Genomic DNA, 18,210 nt, shown 5'->3' on the forward strand with positions numbered 1-18,210 from the left:
CACTGAGTTGTAGCAAACTTTCGATCTACCTGCGGTTTCCCATCCCCGGAAGGCAGCAGAGTATGGGAACCTGGACACACCCAACAGAACATGCCTTATATGTTTTACTGCCACTGTCACAGGCAGTATGCCCCTGAATACCCATTGCTGGGAATCACAATAGGAGAGAGTGCTGTTGTTTTCAGGTCCTGATTTTGAGCTTCCCATAGGCATCTGGTTGGTCATGGTGAGAATAAGATGCTGGTCTAGATAGGCCATTGACCTGACTCATCAAGCTCTTCTTATGTTCTCACATGGCTTGAATTCTAACTTCCCTTCTGTGAACTGCACACATTCATGGTAGGCCATGCCGCCATCTTCCCTCTTCAGCTTCCTGTACCTTTGAAAATATGCTCTTGAGGGTTGTAAGACAACGGGGAAGCTTTGAAAAATGCTGCAGGGATCTGCAAAAGGAATGAGAAATCACTCTGCCTTGTGAAATGGAAGAGCAGCTCAGGTTCCAAGTCAGTGTATTTAAAGTACATTTCCACAAATTTTGTATTTTCATTTATTTTATTTTATTTCTGTGTCGCTTTTCACTCACATGAGTCACAAAGTGGCTTACATACAATAAATACTAACATAGCAGAACATCGCAATTACAGCACAAATCGGTTTCCAGCCATGCCCACGATCAATGGGGATTGTTCTTCGCAGTCCTCCGGGGGCTAGGAAGAAGTTCAGGCAGGGAAAAGGGAGGAAATGAGGCAGAAATACTCTTGATGCTCTCCAGTGGGGTCTGGGGAGTTCACTGCATCCTGCAGGGAGATCAGGGAGTGTGCCCCTGCCATGGACGACCCTCCATTACCAGCATAATTTGGGGAAGGTTCTTCCTTAATCTGGATAATTGGCATTAATCAAGAGGCGCTTCCAAAGCATCATATCCAAATTGATCAGCTGCCAAAAGAACTGAGACTGGTTTTCTGAAGGTATTTGAAAGCTTTTCTGAAGCTTGAGTATCTCTACAACAGCTGTGAAAGGAAATGGGGAGGACAAGATGCTTTGTGCTTTCTTATGGTTTTCTCATGGTCTTTTTCTCTCCTGTCCTCTACACAACGAAGAGGCGTGTATAGTTGCTACTCTGCTTGTCACTTTGAAGGGGGGGGGCTTCTGATTTATGCTTTACAAGGAATTTAATAAGGTTCCACGCCCCCTCGACCAAGGGTGAATGGACTTTATTTACGACCACTTCTGGATGGGGGTGTTGTTGGATAAATGCAGTGAGGAAAAGGGGATATGACCCACAGCTGGACAGTTGTTGAAGAGTGGCTGAAGCTGAGAAAATATTTTGCTGTGTGTTGTGTGCCAAAAAAGAATTGCAAAGGGAAATTTAATGGCGGAAGTCTGAAAAGTTCACTCCGTGAGTTATCTATGGCTGTGGTTCTCATGTTAGTTCGATAACACCGGAATGGAATGAAATGTGACCTTATACCACTCAGACCAACACTGCAAAGAATGGAACAACAAGAGAAGGAACTGAACTCTTTTAACACGCCAGGTCTGGAATGAAATGAAGATAAAGATTACACACGTGAAATGGATTATAAATATGTAAGATGTAACCGAGGTTGCTGTTTGTAAGGTGAAAAAGCGGACAGCTGGAAGAATGGCTTAATGACAAGTGAAGAATGTCAACTGGAGACTAAATAAGAGAGAAAGCAGTGAAAGGGGAATATCTTGGACATACGATTGTAACGGAAATGAGAAACCTGAGTTTAAGAAATTGTATTAAAGTAATTTGTTTCGATTTTTAATAATTGGGGGGGATAAAAATAATTTTAAAAAACAATTACAATACAAATCATATAAAATAATTAACAAATAATCAGTAAAACAATTACAGAACATCAGTAAAACAACCACCATCTATAAAACACTATTTACAAAGCAACTTAAAAAATAGGCTAAACAGCACAGCCACAAGAAAAGTCACATTATAAAATTCACAAAGCATTACAACAGTCATATTCCACAGAACATTATCAACAGCATTAACAAATTGACAACCAAACACAGACTAAGCACTGTTGAATTCACATATATTCTGGATTAATTCTTGTTAAATGAATATATTACCTTTTTTAAACTCAAGACCCCATTGCTGCAATCAGCTCTTAAAAATTAAAAGTCCATCTTGTCTCCTTAGAAGAAAATAACTACAAACAAATCTTTAAACATACCTTCCTTTAGTTGCATGTAAACGACTCTGGCAAGTGTCATGAAAACCAGAAGAAATGCCCATAAATATTTTGTGGTCTGATCTGAGTTACAGTAAATGGCATACAACAGTATGTCAAAATCTTGATGCCTGAGTTGTGTGTTGATTTTCCCTGTAGCAGTTGTATGTACAACAATGTGTATAGCTCCAGTGAGCTAGCATGTACAAACATAGTAGTAGTGTTTATCTGGATTTTGGTCTGCATCTTCTTCAAGGATGTTCTGTGACATTTGAAGCCAAAGTCATTGAGCAGTGGAAGGAAACCTCTGTGTTACGGGTGTCTTCATTTGGCCTGCCAGGCTGTTTTCAGCAAGCCACACTCACCTCCCCTATACTTGACATCAGGTGTGTGGCAAGTAACGATTCCGTTTGGCTTTCCTGTCCTGATGTGTTGGTGTCATCAGAGGTCTTGCTGCATGGCATGACAGTAGTTTTCCAAACAATTTGGCCTCCAGCAAAGAACAGGTGTTCGCTCTAAATGATGATACAACAGCCAGCTACTCCTGAAAATATTTTGATTGCACCATCCAACTCATTGAAATGAATCTACAGTTTATTTAATCCATGTTTATGTTGCACAAATGGGTGGCTGCTTCTGAAACTTTGTGTGTCATATTTTCAGCATTTGTTGCTGTGATCCCATAATCAAAGGTATTTGAGGGAGCAATTATATTCTTGAATCCTGAATCTTCCAGAAGGGTAATCGCCTTCCACTGCATGTTACAAGATCTACAAATTTAATTCATCACTATTCACTTGAACTCTTCCTGTGAAAAGCTGCATATAAAGTACTTTGCAAAGAGACAGTGGACTTTTTCTTCTGTAATTCACCATATATTCTTGTTATCTTTCTCTTTGAAACAAAAGTTTATTGCATTATTCCAGGTGATATCTCTGTGCATGCCTTTCATGTTGTCTGTTTTCCAATTCCCTACCATACTGTACAGTAAGCCGCTGGAAACTGCATGTATAATTCCAACTAGGAAAGACAATCTGCTGAAAGCAAGAGGAGTTATTCTTGCTTTTATTTTCTTCTCCCTTGGGCAAACAAAACTTGCTGTTAGTTGTAATGTCAGGTTAAGTGTTTCAGCCTATATCAACTTTATTGCACATCACCAATACAGTAAGTGGATCTCTGCTTGTTTCATGAATCATCTTCCCTTTTTCTCACTCTGGCTTACTTGTAATTTAAGAAGCAGAAAGAATTTTCACAAGTGAGTAATTTGTTTCAGCTGAAAAAATGAACAGAAGGTTTTTCCAGGGCCAGATCACCATCCCAACCTCTGACATTTCCTCCAGGCCTCTGGCTTGGAGACTAATCTAGGTTTCTGGTTGCTCTTTCCTGCAGCCACACAAGGCTTCACTGCTCAAGTAGAACCGAAAATTAAGTTTCTACAATAATATTCCCCCTTGGATTCAGTTATTGGGTTATAATTTTTCAACAGATTACCTCCGCTGGGATTTAGCTCCTGACACACAATGTATTTGATGCGCCTTTATTTCAGTTGCAGTGATGCTTCCATAAATTAAATGGGTAGTACTTAACCTTCTCATCTTCACACAGCTGCCTAACTCACTATTCACTATGACATTGTGGTCAGCTGTGGTTTCCCTTGTGTCCCTTGTCTAAGACCTGGACAAGACAGTTGACTTTGAAGATGATCCAAAAGCTATGGTTAACGCAGGATACAAGCTGGTCAGATTCTGAGACAAGTTAAAAAATTTCTAGTCTTTAAAAGAGTTTATCTGGTTGCCTGACCATGTCCAAGTCCAATTCAGAGAACTCGTTCTTACTTTTAAAGCCCTAAGTCAGAGGTGGCCAACTCCCAAGAGACTGTGATCTACTCGCAGAGTTAAAAACTGGCAGTGGGTTCAGGTCAAAGTTGTTGAGCTTCTTTTTATGGGCTGCAGGGCTAAAATGTTTAACTTTTTTTAGGGGAGCCAAAGTTATCGGGCTTCTTTGGGAGGGAGCCAGTGATCTACCACAGACGTCCAGTGATCTACCGGTAGATCACGATCTACCTGTTGGATGTGCCTGCCCTAAGTGGTTAGGGCCCCAGGTAGAGTCTGCTTCTATATCAACCTGGTTGTGTTCCAAGGGCACCAAAAGCTCAATGCTGAGGAATGAAGGGACTGGGCTGGCACACCGGGGACATTTGGGATAGGGCACTGTGTGCTCCCTTCATGCACAATTGGGCTCATACAGTATGCCACCCAGGCAATATTATGCAAAACAGAGAATTTTATAATCTGGACATCACACTAGAGATAGCCAGATACCGTTGTGCCTTGGTTTTTGTATGCCTTGTGACTTGAACGTTTTGGCTCCCAAACGCTGCAAACCTGGAAGTAAGTAGGGTTTGCGAACGTTTTCGGGAAGCCGAACATCCAACGCGGCTTCCGATTGAGTGCAGGAAGCTCCTGCAGCCAATTGGAAGCTGCGCCTTGGTTTTTGAATGTTTTCGGAAGTCAAACGGACTTCTGGAGCAGATTCTGTTGGAGAACCAAGGTACGACTGTACTAAAAAACATATCCTTGCCTGTAAGAATGCATGGACTCTGCCATGTCTTTGTGATCAAAATACATGTGCACCAGCTTAGTAAACACAGGTGAGTCTAGTCCAGCTGGTTAATGGTTTGGTTGCCTTTCTGGGAATATACTGCATATATATTATGGTCTGTTCAAGACCAGTTAAATAGTCTTCAGGAAAGAGAGTCTACTCCTGCTGGCTAGCTGCTTCCCCTTTTGATCTCACGTTTTGTTCTGATGCTATCAAGTTACAAGGTAACCCTGAGCCGTCAACGTCAAATCTGAAACTCTATAAAATGTGACAGGTGTGTGAGTATGCCTTCAACAGTATAATGACAGGAAGTGAGCTACAGCTTGCAAATGTAATGAATGATCATCGTATACCTGCATTGTGACAATAGGAGTTAGCTTTAAAATCTTGTATCTTTACAGGTGAATTACGGGAAGGTGTGCAATGAAAGTAGAAAAGGACTCAAATTTACAGTCTCGCATGGCTGCAGTCCGGAATTTGCATTTGTGCCATACGGTAGCACTATTGCTATTTATACAATTTACTCAGGAAATCGAATGGCTATCCTTGGGGGACATTATAGTTCTGTCGACTGCTGTGTCTTTCATCCTAATTTTCAGGTAAGTGAAGTCCTCTGGCTGATTTTTAGGCTATTTAGCCTAAAAACAGACCAGTTATGTTTAATGGCCTTTCACTTTTGTTTGCCTCAGTACCCGATAATAAGAGATATACTGCATCTGTACATGAAGGATCTTCTTTGCTGTTATGACTGATGGGCCAGGAGGAGTGGTCAGTATTATCTGAAAGGGTTCAAGTAAATAAATTACTGCATTAGCAATGAGTAGTTCTCACTGTGAAGAAGCATCTTAATTGTGTTTTAAAAACACACACCCTAAAAATAATTAATACTCAAAAGTGATAGATATGAGGGTTATAGGTTTCACACCTTTTGCCTAATTAGAGTTCATGAGTGCTCAAATTGACTGACAAATATCCATAATGTATTGAAATAATGTTTGGGAGCATCCCTGAAAAGATACATAAAATTATTTGTAGAGATTGAGGTTTGCTCTCTCTTCTGCATATTATATATACCAAAAATACTAATTTAGCTTGCTGTCTGATGCTGAATAGTGATACGTTGTATCTCTATTGAGGTAACATTTCTCATATAAAACAATACAGTGGTACCTCGGATTAAGTACTTAATTCGTTCCGGAGGTCCGTACTTAACCTGAAACTGTTCTTAACCTGAAGCACCGCTTTAGCTAATGGGGCCTGCCACTGCTGCCGCGCCGCCGGAGCACGATTTCTGTTCTCATCCTGAAGCAAAGTTCTTAACCTGAAGCAATATTTCTGGGTTAGCGGAGTCTGTAACCTGAAGTGTATGTAACCTGAAGCGTATGTAACCCGAGGTACCACTGTACTTGCCCCCTACCTCATCTGCCAGTACAGTTCCCTCCAAATAGTGGGAATGGAATTCCATTCCAGGTTCCCATTTGAAAAGATATCCCCTCTTCTCCCCCTGCAAGCTGTTGTGCGGGTTCTCCCAACCCAGCTGTGAAGAAGAAGCCTTATTGCACAAATGGAACTCCTTGCACAGGACTTCTACTGGCAGGGCTAGTCAACTGCATCCTCTCCTTTCTTAAACTGTTGTGGCTGGTATCGTCTTGAGGAATTAAACTAGGTACTTAACTTTTTTTATATAGCCAATGACCATAATGAAATTATTAGCCATTGTGGCCATCAGTAAAGAGTAGCTTTCAATGAAAAAACACCCCAATGTTTTGTTTTTGTTTTTAAAATACAACTAAAGGCACATAATGGTGCTCAAGTGTGAACGCAAGTTGGCTATGATGCTAAGCAGGACAGACATTGTATAACACTCTCCTAACCGTAATATTTTATCTTAATCTGTGTGTTTCTAATGGGACATCTAATATGGAATTGCCACCAGCACAGCTATTAAACATATGGAATCCTAACTTGAAAGGCTGGCAGCATGGTGTAACATTTATGCAACAACTGACGTAAATTATAATGGGTTTGCTGGCCTCAATAAAGGCTTCCTTGTGCCTAGCAATTTGCCTGATTGAGCTGTGCACACATGCAGCGCCCTAACTGTATTCAGATTCCATGGGAAATATTTTTAGATTGTGATGTGAAAAGAGGCGAGGTTGCTAAAGCTGCTTTGCTCCATTTAGAAATAAATTGACTTGTTAAAAAAAGCCTTCTCCCCTGAAGTGTCTTGTCCCAACACCTCTAGAATCAAGTCATTTAAAGAAAGATTCATTTGTAAATTTTGAGAACTGCTGCAGCCGCTTTGTGCCACAGCTGAAATGGTATCCTGAGTCTGCCCTGATTGCCACTATCATTATTATTTATTGAATTTGTTAGTCGCTGATTTTCCCCAAGGCAACCCAGAGCAATTTACAACCAAACAACTAAGCTATTGACCATGGGTTGTCCATGGGACACCCTTTTTTTTTTTTTTTTTTTTTTTTGAGTCTGAGATCCTTATTCCTTTGTGGGCATCCTTCTGGGTGCTATATGCCAATAGTGAGTGTGGCCAGAAAACAGGTGGATGGGGCAACAGATGTGTGGCTTACTCTTGTATGCCAGGTTGCATTTCAAGCATGCAAAGGCCAGAGGTTTCTATACATACCATAGGAACCAACTCCTAGGGGGCAGTGGGAGCTTTGGCCCCCACAATAAAATTATTGTGGAGGCTAGGCCCCCACAAAGTTGATGGGCATTGCCATTCAAATAGTGTGTTTGCACTTGGTCATGTGATCGATTATGTGGGTTGGGGTGGGGCTTACCTGGGCCTGTATTACACTGATACTCTAAAACCAAAATAAGCTTTAAGATAAGCTTGCCATGGATTCCTAGCCCTAGTTATTAATATCTAGTTAGTGTTTTGGGAAAAAATTCCGGGGTGAGAGACTACTCAACAGCCCAGCACATCGGGGTGCAAGTCCCCTGCAGGTCTATGCAGTCAGTAAAAGAAGGAAGTTCCAGACAAGTAATTTGGAGCAAAACAGCGGTCAGTAGACCACAATCTTTATTGTTGCGCAACAGGTCCCCACAGGAGTAAGAACCCTGAGCATGGGGTGACATCCTCTTTTAAAACTTCCCTCTTTCCCCCAGAATACACTTCGAGCAGCATCATTGATACATCATCACTACATCACAAGCATGTCACAAATGGGGCAGGGTATACAAGGCTTACACAAGTTCAACATTAGGTCACTTTATGAGACACCTTTCTCAACACCAAAAGAACAATAAAACTCTTTACATATCCTTGCCCTCAGGACTTGTCTGGAGCTGGGCTTTCAGAACACCTGACTTGCTAAACTGCCTCTGCGGATGTCTCTTGTTGCCCCCTTGGTCATTCCCTGGGTGGGGTGCCATGTATGTGTTCTCACGTTTGGGGAGTTATGGCAGGATGCCCTGTTCCTGCTGCCTACAGTGATTTCCTGCTTCTTGGTTCAGGGAGGGAGGTGGAGCCCAAATTCACCTTTCTTTAAAGGTTAAAATGGCGTTGGAATGAGGAGAGTCGGTTAAAGTATGTATTTTCTACAAATTTATAAAGCTAGGTATTTTCCCTGACCTGTCAAGTCGAAAGGATATACAGTGGTACCTCGTGTTGCGTGACCTCCAGGTTATGGAATCTTTGGGCAACAGCCGCGACAAACCCGGAAGTATATACTTCTGGGTTTCGCTCCATGCACAGAAGTGCAACATGCTCATGCACAGAAGCGGTGCCTCTAGTTACGGATTCTCAGGGTGTGCACGGCACCCCGAAACAAATTAAATCCGTAACCAGAGGTACCACTGTATTCAGGCATAATATTTGTAACATCGTAACAATTTTAAAGACCACCCCCCCCCCGTTTGTCATTTCCGTAACATTAGTTAATTAGGCCTCATTTTGCTTTACTCTACTGATTAACATCAGTTCAACCTTTGGCCTATAGCAGGTCATGAATCATAATAAGTTAAAGTAAACATAAGTCAATTCATAAGTGAGATAGAATAAACTCGTTTATTGCCTGTTTGTCTGTTGCTCTGAGAGCCTTTTTGGCTGAATAGCAGGGTAAAAATGCTTTAAGCAGGTAAGATGAAGTAGATGGAAATAAAAAATTAAACAAGCTTAAGTTATTTATCAGTGTTTTTAAAATAAAATTACTACAGAAAAAGAATTGTAATTTAGGTGCAATACTTTTTAAAAGTTACTTTATATTTTCATGCAGGACTAATCCTGTAATCCCCTCATCTACAACTTCAATACAACTATGTTGCTTTTATGAGGTATGCGAATAGAATTGGGCTTAGCTTCAGTGTGACTTTGCAGCAAATGACTTGAGATCCAACCTTAAATACACTTCCTGGGAGTATGTCCTCTTGCCCTTTGTGGGATTTGGGAATAAACATGCTCAAGATCACACTATTAGTCCCACTGAAGTTGCTATAATTGGGAGAAGACTCCAGTGTGGAATGAATGAATGAGTCTTTATCTGCGTCAGCCATCGGCCATAGCAATAAAACAACAATACGACACACAAAGAATAAAACTAAAAAGTCAATTATATAAAATACATTTTAGGGGACGACAAAATAATAGTAGCAAAACATAACGATAATAATAGTAAGATCCTAGGAGAGGAATCTGGGCGACGACGCTAATGTCACTCAGGTAGCAGCTCTCAGTCTCATTGCTCTCTCGACAAATTTGGCAACCTTCTCTGTTGTCGAGCCGTTCTGGTCGGCCAGGAGTGAGAACAGCTTGGCTTCGCAAGAGTGGCCCGGGATGGCAGACAGGAGCGGCGCGATGGTCTCGTCCCTGAGATCTTTATATAGGGGGCAAGACAAGAGAACGTGTGACAGTCTCCACGCAGCCAGCTCCACAGGGGCAGAGCCGGTTCTCGAATGAAGTTCCTTGATATCTGCCCTCAAGAACAGCTGAGGGTAACATATTTAGTCTGGCCAGTGTAAAGGCCCGTCTGAGTTTTGGAATGGTTAAGGTCGACAAATAAGGTGCCCGAAAATCAAAGTGGGAGGGGGGCAGATAAGCGTACCAAGCACTAAATTTCTTAATATAGACCAGATTATTTTGCTGCTCAATATCCTTCATGCGCTGACCAATAATAGTTTTTGCCTTGGGGAGACCCATTTTCAGGAGATGCTGTGCTTGGAGGCCACATATAAGTAGTTTTTGATGCACTACTTTGGACCACCGACTTCTATGTGCATCTCGTGCTACTAGAGGTAGTAGTCCGGATGGGTTTAAATTTAAGCGAAGCCAATAGTTAAATGTTCTTAACCAGGTTCGGGTTTCGACGGAGAGGAGGCCAGTCTCCAGCCGTAGGGCCGCATTTGGTGCGCATGGTGGAACGGCTAGAATCTGTCTTAAGAATTTAGACTGGACCGTTTCAAGTGTGCGGCAATGATTTCCCGTCCAGATTTGGGCCCTGTAGAGTAATTGCGCCAAGGGTTTTGCTTGAAAGACCTTGAAAGACCTCCAGAGCTGCTGGGATATGTCTGCCCCCTTTCGTAAAGTAAGATCGCTTCTCCAGTGTGGATAATTTACTTCCTTTCTCCAGATCCCCCTCCCACAATTCCTATTTTGCCTCAAGCTCGCCTTCTTCAGTATTCAGTAACTGATCTGTGACTTTTTGTTGGTTCCTTCATGGCAGGAACTTTATAGTGGTGGGAGAGACGGCAATATCCTTGCCTGGGTACCATCTCTGAGAGAGCCAGAGCCTGATGATACTTCTGAAGAGGTAAATAGCTTTTTAGTAGAGCAAGATGAAAACTAGAGCATCTGTACACAAGGGATATATTCTGCGCATGATAGTAAAGGAAGAAATCCCTGCATGTGAGCAATGAAGTCATTGTAAGAAAGATTTCTCACTGACATGGCTCCATAAGCCTGAACAAGGTATCCATTCAGTTTAGGCTGCTGTAATGCAGGACCTGATATATCGTGTTCCTCTGCAGAACCATCACATCAGTACTGGATAATAGTTAATAGCATAGTATGGAATTCCAGGTCCTGGAATTGTGTGGAATCCTATATGTTATTTGTTGTTGTTGTTGTTTATTACTTATACCCCACCCATCTGACTGAGCCTCCCCAGCCACTCTGGGCAGCTTCCAACAGAATATTTAAAACACAATAAAATATCAAACATTAAAAACTTGCCTAAACAGGGCTGCCTTCAGATGTCTTCTAAAAGTCAGATAGTTGTTTATTTCCTTGACATCTGATGGGAGGGTATTCCACAGGGCCGGTGCCACTACCGAGAAGGCAGTCTGTCTGGTTCCCTGTAACCTCATTCTCACAGTGAGGGAACCACCAGAAGGCTCTCGGCGCTGGACCTCAGTGTCCTGGCAGAACGATGTGGGTGGAGACGCTCCTTCAGGTATACTGGGCTGAGGCCATTTAGGGCTTTAAAAGTCAGCACCAACACTTTTAATTGTGCTCAGAAACATACTAGGAGCCAATGTAGGTCTTCCAGGACTGGTGTTATATGGTCTCAGCGGCCGCTCACAGTCACCGGTCTAGCTGCCACATTCTGGATTGGTTGTAGTTTCTGGGTCACCTTCAAAGGTAGAGTGCATTGCAATAGTCCAAGTGGGAGATAAGTAGAGCATGCACCACTCTGGCAAGACAAGTCTCAGCCTGTGTACCAGATGGAGCTGGTAGACAGCTGCCCTGGACACAGAAATCATATGCATCCCAACATGTGCAAAGTACTGTTCTGTCCCCACCCTTCTTCTTTTTTTGGCCCTGCTGTCCATCTAGATCCAGTTGGCATGTCCCCTCCCTTCTGCATTTAGCCTTTCCTTTATAAATAATAAAATTATTATTGTTGTGGTCAGGGAAATTAAAATGTCTTGAGAACTTAAGATACAGAATAAAATTCATGCAGAACTGGGGGGGGGGGGGACTGGCTTGATTCCACAAATGCAACTGCATTTAGAATACTCTGTACAGTTCTGGTCACCTCAAGAGTTGGAGAACATTTAGAAAAGGACAATCAAAATGATCAAGGGGACTGAGTGGCACCCTATGAGGAAAGGTTGCCGCATTTGGATTTAGAGAAAAGGTGAGAAAAGGGAAGGCTTTCCAGAGTGAGAGACTGGGAGGAGAAAGGAAAGCTCCCAGGTGAGAGCTGAGTCTACCACTGTCTTTGTGAGACAAAACTTTTGAGGGAGGACTCTGCATCTCCTTTTCTCTTTTTCTCTCTGTTTTTGTTTTTGTTTTTATTTATGCTGGTTTCTTTTGTCTTATTGTCTTCTCTCTCTCTCTCTCTCTCTCTGTGAGTGTGTGTGTTGTTTACTGTGCTTTTTTTCTTTAAAAAATGTTAAGGGGTACTCTCACTTTGACACAAGAAAATCACCATTTTATTGTTCAAATCGTGAAAAATAAATACAGTAAATGGACAAAAGTACAAAGATTCACTAACTGTTTCAGGGTATGTGTACCCCTGCGTCCCCCCCAGAAAAAAGCACTGCCTATACCCATATATTTCAGGGTGGTTCACAAAAAAAGTTTTTTTTTAAAGAAAAGGTGAGTAAGAGGTGACAGGATAGAATCACAGAATTGTAGAGTTGGAAGCGACCAAAGGGTCATCTAGTCCAACTCTCTGCAATGCAGGAATATCTTGCTCAATGTGGGCTAGAACCCAAGACCCTGTGATTAAGAGTCTCCTGCTCTACTAACTGAGCTACTCTCAGTCCTACGCATGGCATGGGAAAAGTGAATAGAGGAGTTTTTCTCCCTCTCTCATAATACAAGAACTCATGGACATACATCCAATGAAGCTGAATGTTGCAATCATATAGTCAGAAAATTCAGGGCAGGGAAAAACCAAAGTACTTCTAGTACATTGTTAAACCATAGAACTCCCACAGCAGACAGTAATTGCTACAGATTTGGGTGGTTTTAAAAGAGGATTGCCGAAATCCACGCCTCCACTGTCAGAGACAGGACATCTGACTACCAGTTTCTGTGGGCAGAATGCTGTTGTGCTCTTGCTTGTGTGCTTCCCACAGGCGTCTGGTTGGCTACTGTGAGAACAGAATGCCGGACTAGATGGAATCGCTGATGGAATCTTCTTTTTTCCAGTTGCGGCCTCAGCAGCGCCTGAATCCTGCTTATGAAGATGCATGGAGCAGCAGCGATGAGGATGGATGAATTCTTAATAGGTTGTTGGACATGAAACATTCAGCTATGCACAGTATTTTCTGAAGAAAGAATATTAAACCACGGGTCCAGACAACAGCCTTTTGTTTCAACTGTGCAGTGTTTCTTGTTTTTAAATAATACCAGATTTTTATGTTCTGTTTGGCACTTCATAAAAACAGGCCTGCTGGATAACGCAATTCCATGAGTTCCTGTGGTCTGAGGCAGTAATGCTTCTGAATACCAGTTGCTAGAAACTGCAGGAGGGGAGAGTATTGCAGGTTTCCCACAGGCACCTGGTGGGCCACTGTGAGAACAGGATGTTGAACCAGAGGGGCCATTGGCCTGATCCTGCAGACTCTTGTGTTCTTATCTGTGTTGCTGGACTCCAGTTCCCTTGGGCTATTCTGGCTGGGGCTGATGGGAGTTTTAGTCCATCAACATCTCAAGGGTCACAGGTTCCCCACCTTAACCTAAAGTATTTTTGAGGATGTCCCGAGGCAAAACTCTTCAGTTCTTAAGGAATAGTGCTTCGGAATTGTAGGTGATCAGCTGGCAAGCGTTAACTAATCATTTTGCCCCCAAGGCCTTACATTTTCTTGAAGGCCTGGCACCTGACATAGTTCAGATTCTAAAAGAATCAAAGCTCAAAAATACTACTCACCGTCGAAAAATGAGCTTTCCAAGCTTATAATGAGATTAAGGGCCTCTATCTGAACAATAATTTGATCACTTGATTGTCCTTTTTACCGATTGTTGTCTTTTTAATTGTATATATTTCTTGTTTTATGTTGCTATAGCTGTTGGCTAATACAAATAAAGTTTATCTATCTATCTAATGAGCTTTTCTAAAGCACAGTTAACCTCCCAATGTTTTTCTAAAGTCATATCATGGCGAACTATCTCTCCCAGCAACTCAAGGTTACAGCTTCAACGCCTTCTTCATCTTCCCACTTCTGACCTCCAAAATGAACATTGTGTACTGTTTACTGGCACTGCTTATTACTTCTATTTGGCAGGCAGTAAGACATACTGTATTTTTCCATGTGTAAGACGGCCCTATGTATAAGACGCCCCCTATTTTGGGGGACTCCAAATTGAGAAAACACCCCCTCAGCACTACCCGTGTATAAGACTAGCCCCAATTTTACACCTAATTTTTTGGTTTAAAAAAACCCTAGTCTTATACACGGAAAAATACAGTAATTGAAATCTCTGCAAGCAAGTCTGTTTGTTTTTTTGTTTTTTTAATGATATTTATTGAAACACAAGAATTTTTTTAAAAAAATACACCAAAAAAGGCAAAATTACAAAAAAGAAAAAAGAAAGAAAGATAGAAACACAAAAAGAAAAAGAAACAATAAAACCATTTTTTTCCAAATTCTCCAAATTTCATTACCTTCTTTCCCTGACCTCCTCCCCCTCCCATCTCTTGTTTCTTGATTAGTAATTGTCCCAGCAAATCCTTTCCATAGTTCATAATATTTTATCATTATGTTATCTTACTCTAATCTCATTTTATCTTTTAAAAACAAACTTAAAGTTTAAAACTCAAATCTTTTTCTTTTTTTATGAATTTCTCAAAACCAACCCTTTTACCAGATTCTTTAAATATTTTAGCGAGAGCCAATTAATTTCATTTCAGCATTTTCCCAACATTCATAAAACTTTTCTAGTAATAGTAGTAATAATATAAGAAAGTTCAATTTAATCTTCTTCCAGCGTCCCCTCCCCCCGGTCCCGGGGTTGTCAGTCTTTTCCCCCCATTAGTCTAGCGCATTAACCTGGTGCCCTTATATCCGAGGCCTTCGAATCTCTTCCATATCCCTTTTGCAGCTCTTCTTCATTTCTTCCTTTCAGTCGCAGGAACTCCAGCCTTGTAGTATTTTTGACCCTTTTCGACAAATCAGCCCCTTTCACATAATCCAGACTAAGCTCCATGTAATGTTTTACAGCATGTTTCAGATTCCCTCCAAACTTAAAAAACCCAACAGCTCCAAATCTCTGACGGCCCATTTCCGGGCTCTGAAAGTCCAAACATCCCAGCATAGGGGGTTCAATCCAACCCCCCATTTCTAGTCCAATCAAGACTTTATCTTTCAAATCCAAAGGCTCATTTTCCTGCTGGGCCAAAAGTCCCTCCATCTCTAGCTCCCAAAATTCAACACAGTCCTGTTCTTTTCGTTGTTCTGTCTTGGCACACTCCTGTTTTAATTCCTGAATGGGCTCCTTATGATTTTCCACTGCCTGATCAAGAGCACTGGCAGCTTTTGTCATAAAGTCCATCTTCTGACTTAATTGGTCCAATAGGGCACTTATATTACAGAGAGCACCCAACAGTGCTTCTGAAGTCATTGTCTTACAAGGTCGCAGAACTCTTCCCACGATCAAAATCAGTAAACAATTGCAGTTCCCAGGTTACAGTTTCATGGCTCCCCTCTAGGGGGAGAAGCTTCTGATTGTTCTTTACCTCGAGTACCCAAGGAACAAAGTATCTTCCTCAAAATATTCTGTCCATTTTCTTTTTTTTTTTTTAAAGCGAAAAGAAACAATGAAGTCACAATGTTTCCCTCCTTTTAACTACCGTATTTTTCGCCCTATAGGACGCACCGGCCCATAGGACGCACCTAGATTTTTGGGGGGGAAATAAAGGGGGGGAATTATTTTTCCCCCCCAGGCGTGGGGCTGGGGCAGGGGAAGCCCGAGCTTCCCCCGACCCCAGCCCCCAGAATGGGAGCCAGAGTGGCTCCCGGAGCTTGCGGGGCTGGGGGAAGCCCGAGCTTCCCCCACCCCAGCCCCCAGAAAGGGTCTGAGAGCGATGGTGAAGGTGAGCGCACCTTTGCCATTGCTCCCGGAGCTTGCAGGGGCTGGGGGTGGTGGAAGCCCGAGCTTCCCCGCCCCCAGCCCCCAGAGCTGGTCAGAGAGCGCTGGCGAAGGTGAGCGGACCTTCGCCATCACTCCCAGAGCTTGCGGGGCTGGGGGTGGGGGAAGCCCGAGCTTCCCCAGCCCCCAGAAAGGGTCCGAGAGCGATGGCGAAGGTGAGCACACCTTCGCCATCGCTACCGGAGCTTGTGGGACTGGGAGTGGGGGAAGCTGGAGCTTCCCCCGACCCCAGCCCCCAGAACAGGTCAGAGAGCGATGGCGATGGTGCGCACACGTTCGCCATCGCTCTCGGAGCTTGCGAGGCTGCGGGCGGGGGAAGCTGGAGCTTCGCCCAACCCCATCGCCCCAAACGGGTCGGAGAGCGATGGCGAAGGTGCGCGCACCTTCGGCATCGCTCTGGGAGCTTGCACGGCTGGGGTCGGGGGAAGCCGGAGCTTCCCCCGATCCCAGCCCCCAGAACGGGTCCCAGAGCGATGGCGAAGCTGCGCACAGCTTTGGCATCGCTCTGGGAGGTTGCACGGCTGGGGGGATAGCTTCCTGAAGCCTGGAGAGCAAGAGGGGTCGGTGCGTACCGACCCCTCTCGCTCTCCAGGCTTCAGCGAAAGCCTGCATTCGCCCCATAGGACGCACACACATTTCCCCTTCATTTTTGGAGGGGAAAAAGTGCGTCCTATAGGGCGAAAAATACGGTATCTGTCAAAATATTTATTTCTGGTCAATGAGCTTCAAACGTCAAATCTGACCCCCCGCTCCAGGGGCAGGACGGTGGAAAATTACTTTACTTTCGCTTTATTTCCGCAGGTTTTAACAAGTTGATAAAAAGACCCCCTTCTTCTCCTGCTTCCGAAGGTGGGTTCCACTGTTTTAAATGGTGAAAGACAATCTTTTAAGAGAGGTTTTTAAGGCTCTAGTTTGCATTGTCTTTGCTTTGTTATAACACAAGGGAACGGAAAGGCGACTTCCTGTTTAGCTCTTTCCGTTTCAGTACCAAGTTGGGGTAAATTTTAAAGTCCAGATTCCTTTAGCTTCGCCAATACTTGTTTAAAATCCAGATATTTAACGTTCCAGTACTCACGGTTGGTTATTTCAGTGCCAAATTGTCCCAGGAAAAAGGCAGCGCTCTCCGGTGACAGCTATGCGGCTTCACTCCGCAGAAAAAGCAGTCGACTCACAGCACAGCGCCACTTCCCCCTCTTCACTTCGGAGCCTGTTTCTGGGTTCCTTAGTGGGTTGGGGGGGCGCTAAAGGTGCCCGCCGAGTCCCACGGTCACAGGCTTCATCTGCCTGTGATTTCCAGAAGGGTCCCCGCTACGCCGCAGCGGTAAAGACCCGTTTCATGTGGAGCTTGTCCCTCCTGTTCAGAGGGAGTCCGCCATCATCGGAGGCGCCACCCCGGAAGTCTCCGCAAGCAAGTCTGTTTGGATCTGGGTCCAAGCCTGAAATATTTCTGTCTTGAGAAGTTCTCAATGTATACAGTAAATTTGTTTACATTTCAGAATTGGCTGAAAAGCTTGGTTGTATTTCAGGGACTATACACTGATTTTGTGTTGTAATGACTGTCAGCCCACTAGAAGTGGGAATGTGCAGAAGTGTTGCATTAACCAACATGAAATAGGAAAGACCTTTTGCCAGCATACTGTTGCTGTCAATGCAAGCAAGCGTCTGGCCTCCCATTGTGCTAGGTGCCTGTCAGCTATAGACCTGCAGCACCTGCTATTGGAATACCTTACAGTGCCTTGCAGTGCATTTGTTCCTTCTACAGGAAGGTGCTGCATCAGAGCTGCAATGCAACCACAGTTGGGAAGCCAGCGACCGAGTGTTCTAATATATAATGCACTTAAAGTTTGGGAGAAACACTGTTAAATTATATATAAGTCTGACCTAATATTACAATGCGGATTAGCTTAGAGACATGCGGATTTGAAATGTGGCCAGCTATGTAAACAAGTAAAAAGATTACACTTGCCAGCACAGAAATTGATATTAGTGCAGTTGTCACCTAGGATGACCTAATTTTCAACTGCAATTTAGGAGCTGAAATTTTGAAGAAGAAGAGAAGAAGAAGAAGAAGAGTTTGGATTTGATATCCCGCCTTTCACTCCCTTTAAGGAGTCTCAAAGCGGCTAACATTCTCCTTTCCCTTCCTCCCCCACAACAAACACTCTGTGAGGTGAGTGGGGCTGAGAGACTTCAGAGAAGTGTGACTGGCCCAAGGTCACCCAGCAGCTGCATGTGGAGGAGCGGAGACGCGAACCCAGTTCACCAGATTACGAGACTACTGCTCTTGACCACTACACCACACTGGCTCTCAGAAGCTACACACCTGAGAAAATC

At 43.4% G+C, this 18,210-nt stretch overlaps 1 protein-coding gene across 8 annotated transcripts in view; it reads left to right on the plus strand.

Moving 5' to 3' along the window:
* ERCC8 (ERCC excision repair 8, CSA ubiquitin ligase complex subunit) overlaps positions 1-13,832 on the plus strand; it is a 37,707-nt gene extending 23,875 nt beyond the window's left edge. For 6 of the 8 annotated variants that reach the window (XM_083465460.1, XM_083465462.1, XM_083465461.1 and 3 more), the window contains 3 exons: positions 5,219-5,416; positions 10,499-10,585; positions 12,937-13,832. In XM_083465460.1, coding sequence (XP_083321586.1) covers positions 5,219-5,416; positions 10,499-10,585; positions 12,937-13,005 — 354 coding nt within the window. In that variant the 3' untranslated portion in view covers positions 13,006-13,832. Of the gene's footprint in view, positions 1-5,218; positions 5,417-5,506; positions 5,586-9,055; positions 9,114-10,498; positions 10,586-12,936 lie in introns of those variants that run through there. The other 2 variants (XR_014517075.1, XR_014517076.1) reach the window with 2 other exon arrangements.
* The last annotated feature ends 4,378 nt before the right edge of the window (positions 13,833-18,210 follow it).

The sequence above is a fragment of the Podarcis liolepis genome (genome assembly GCF_965112155.1).
Source record: "Podarcis liolepis genome assembly, chromosome: 11".
Taxonomy (NCBI): Eukaryota; Metazoa; Chordata; class Lepidosauria; order Squamata; family Lacertidae; genus Podarcis; species Podarcis liolepis.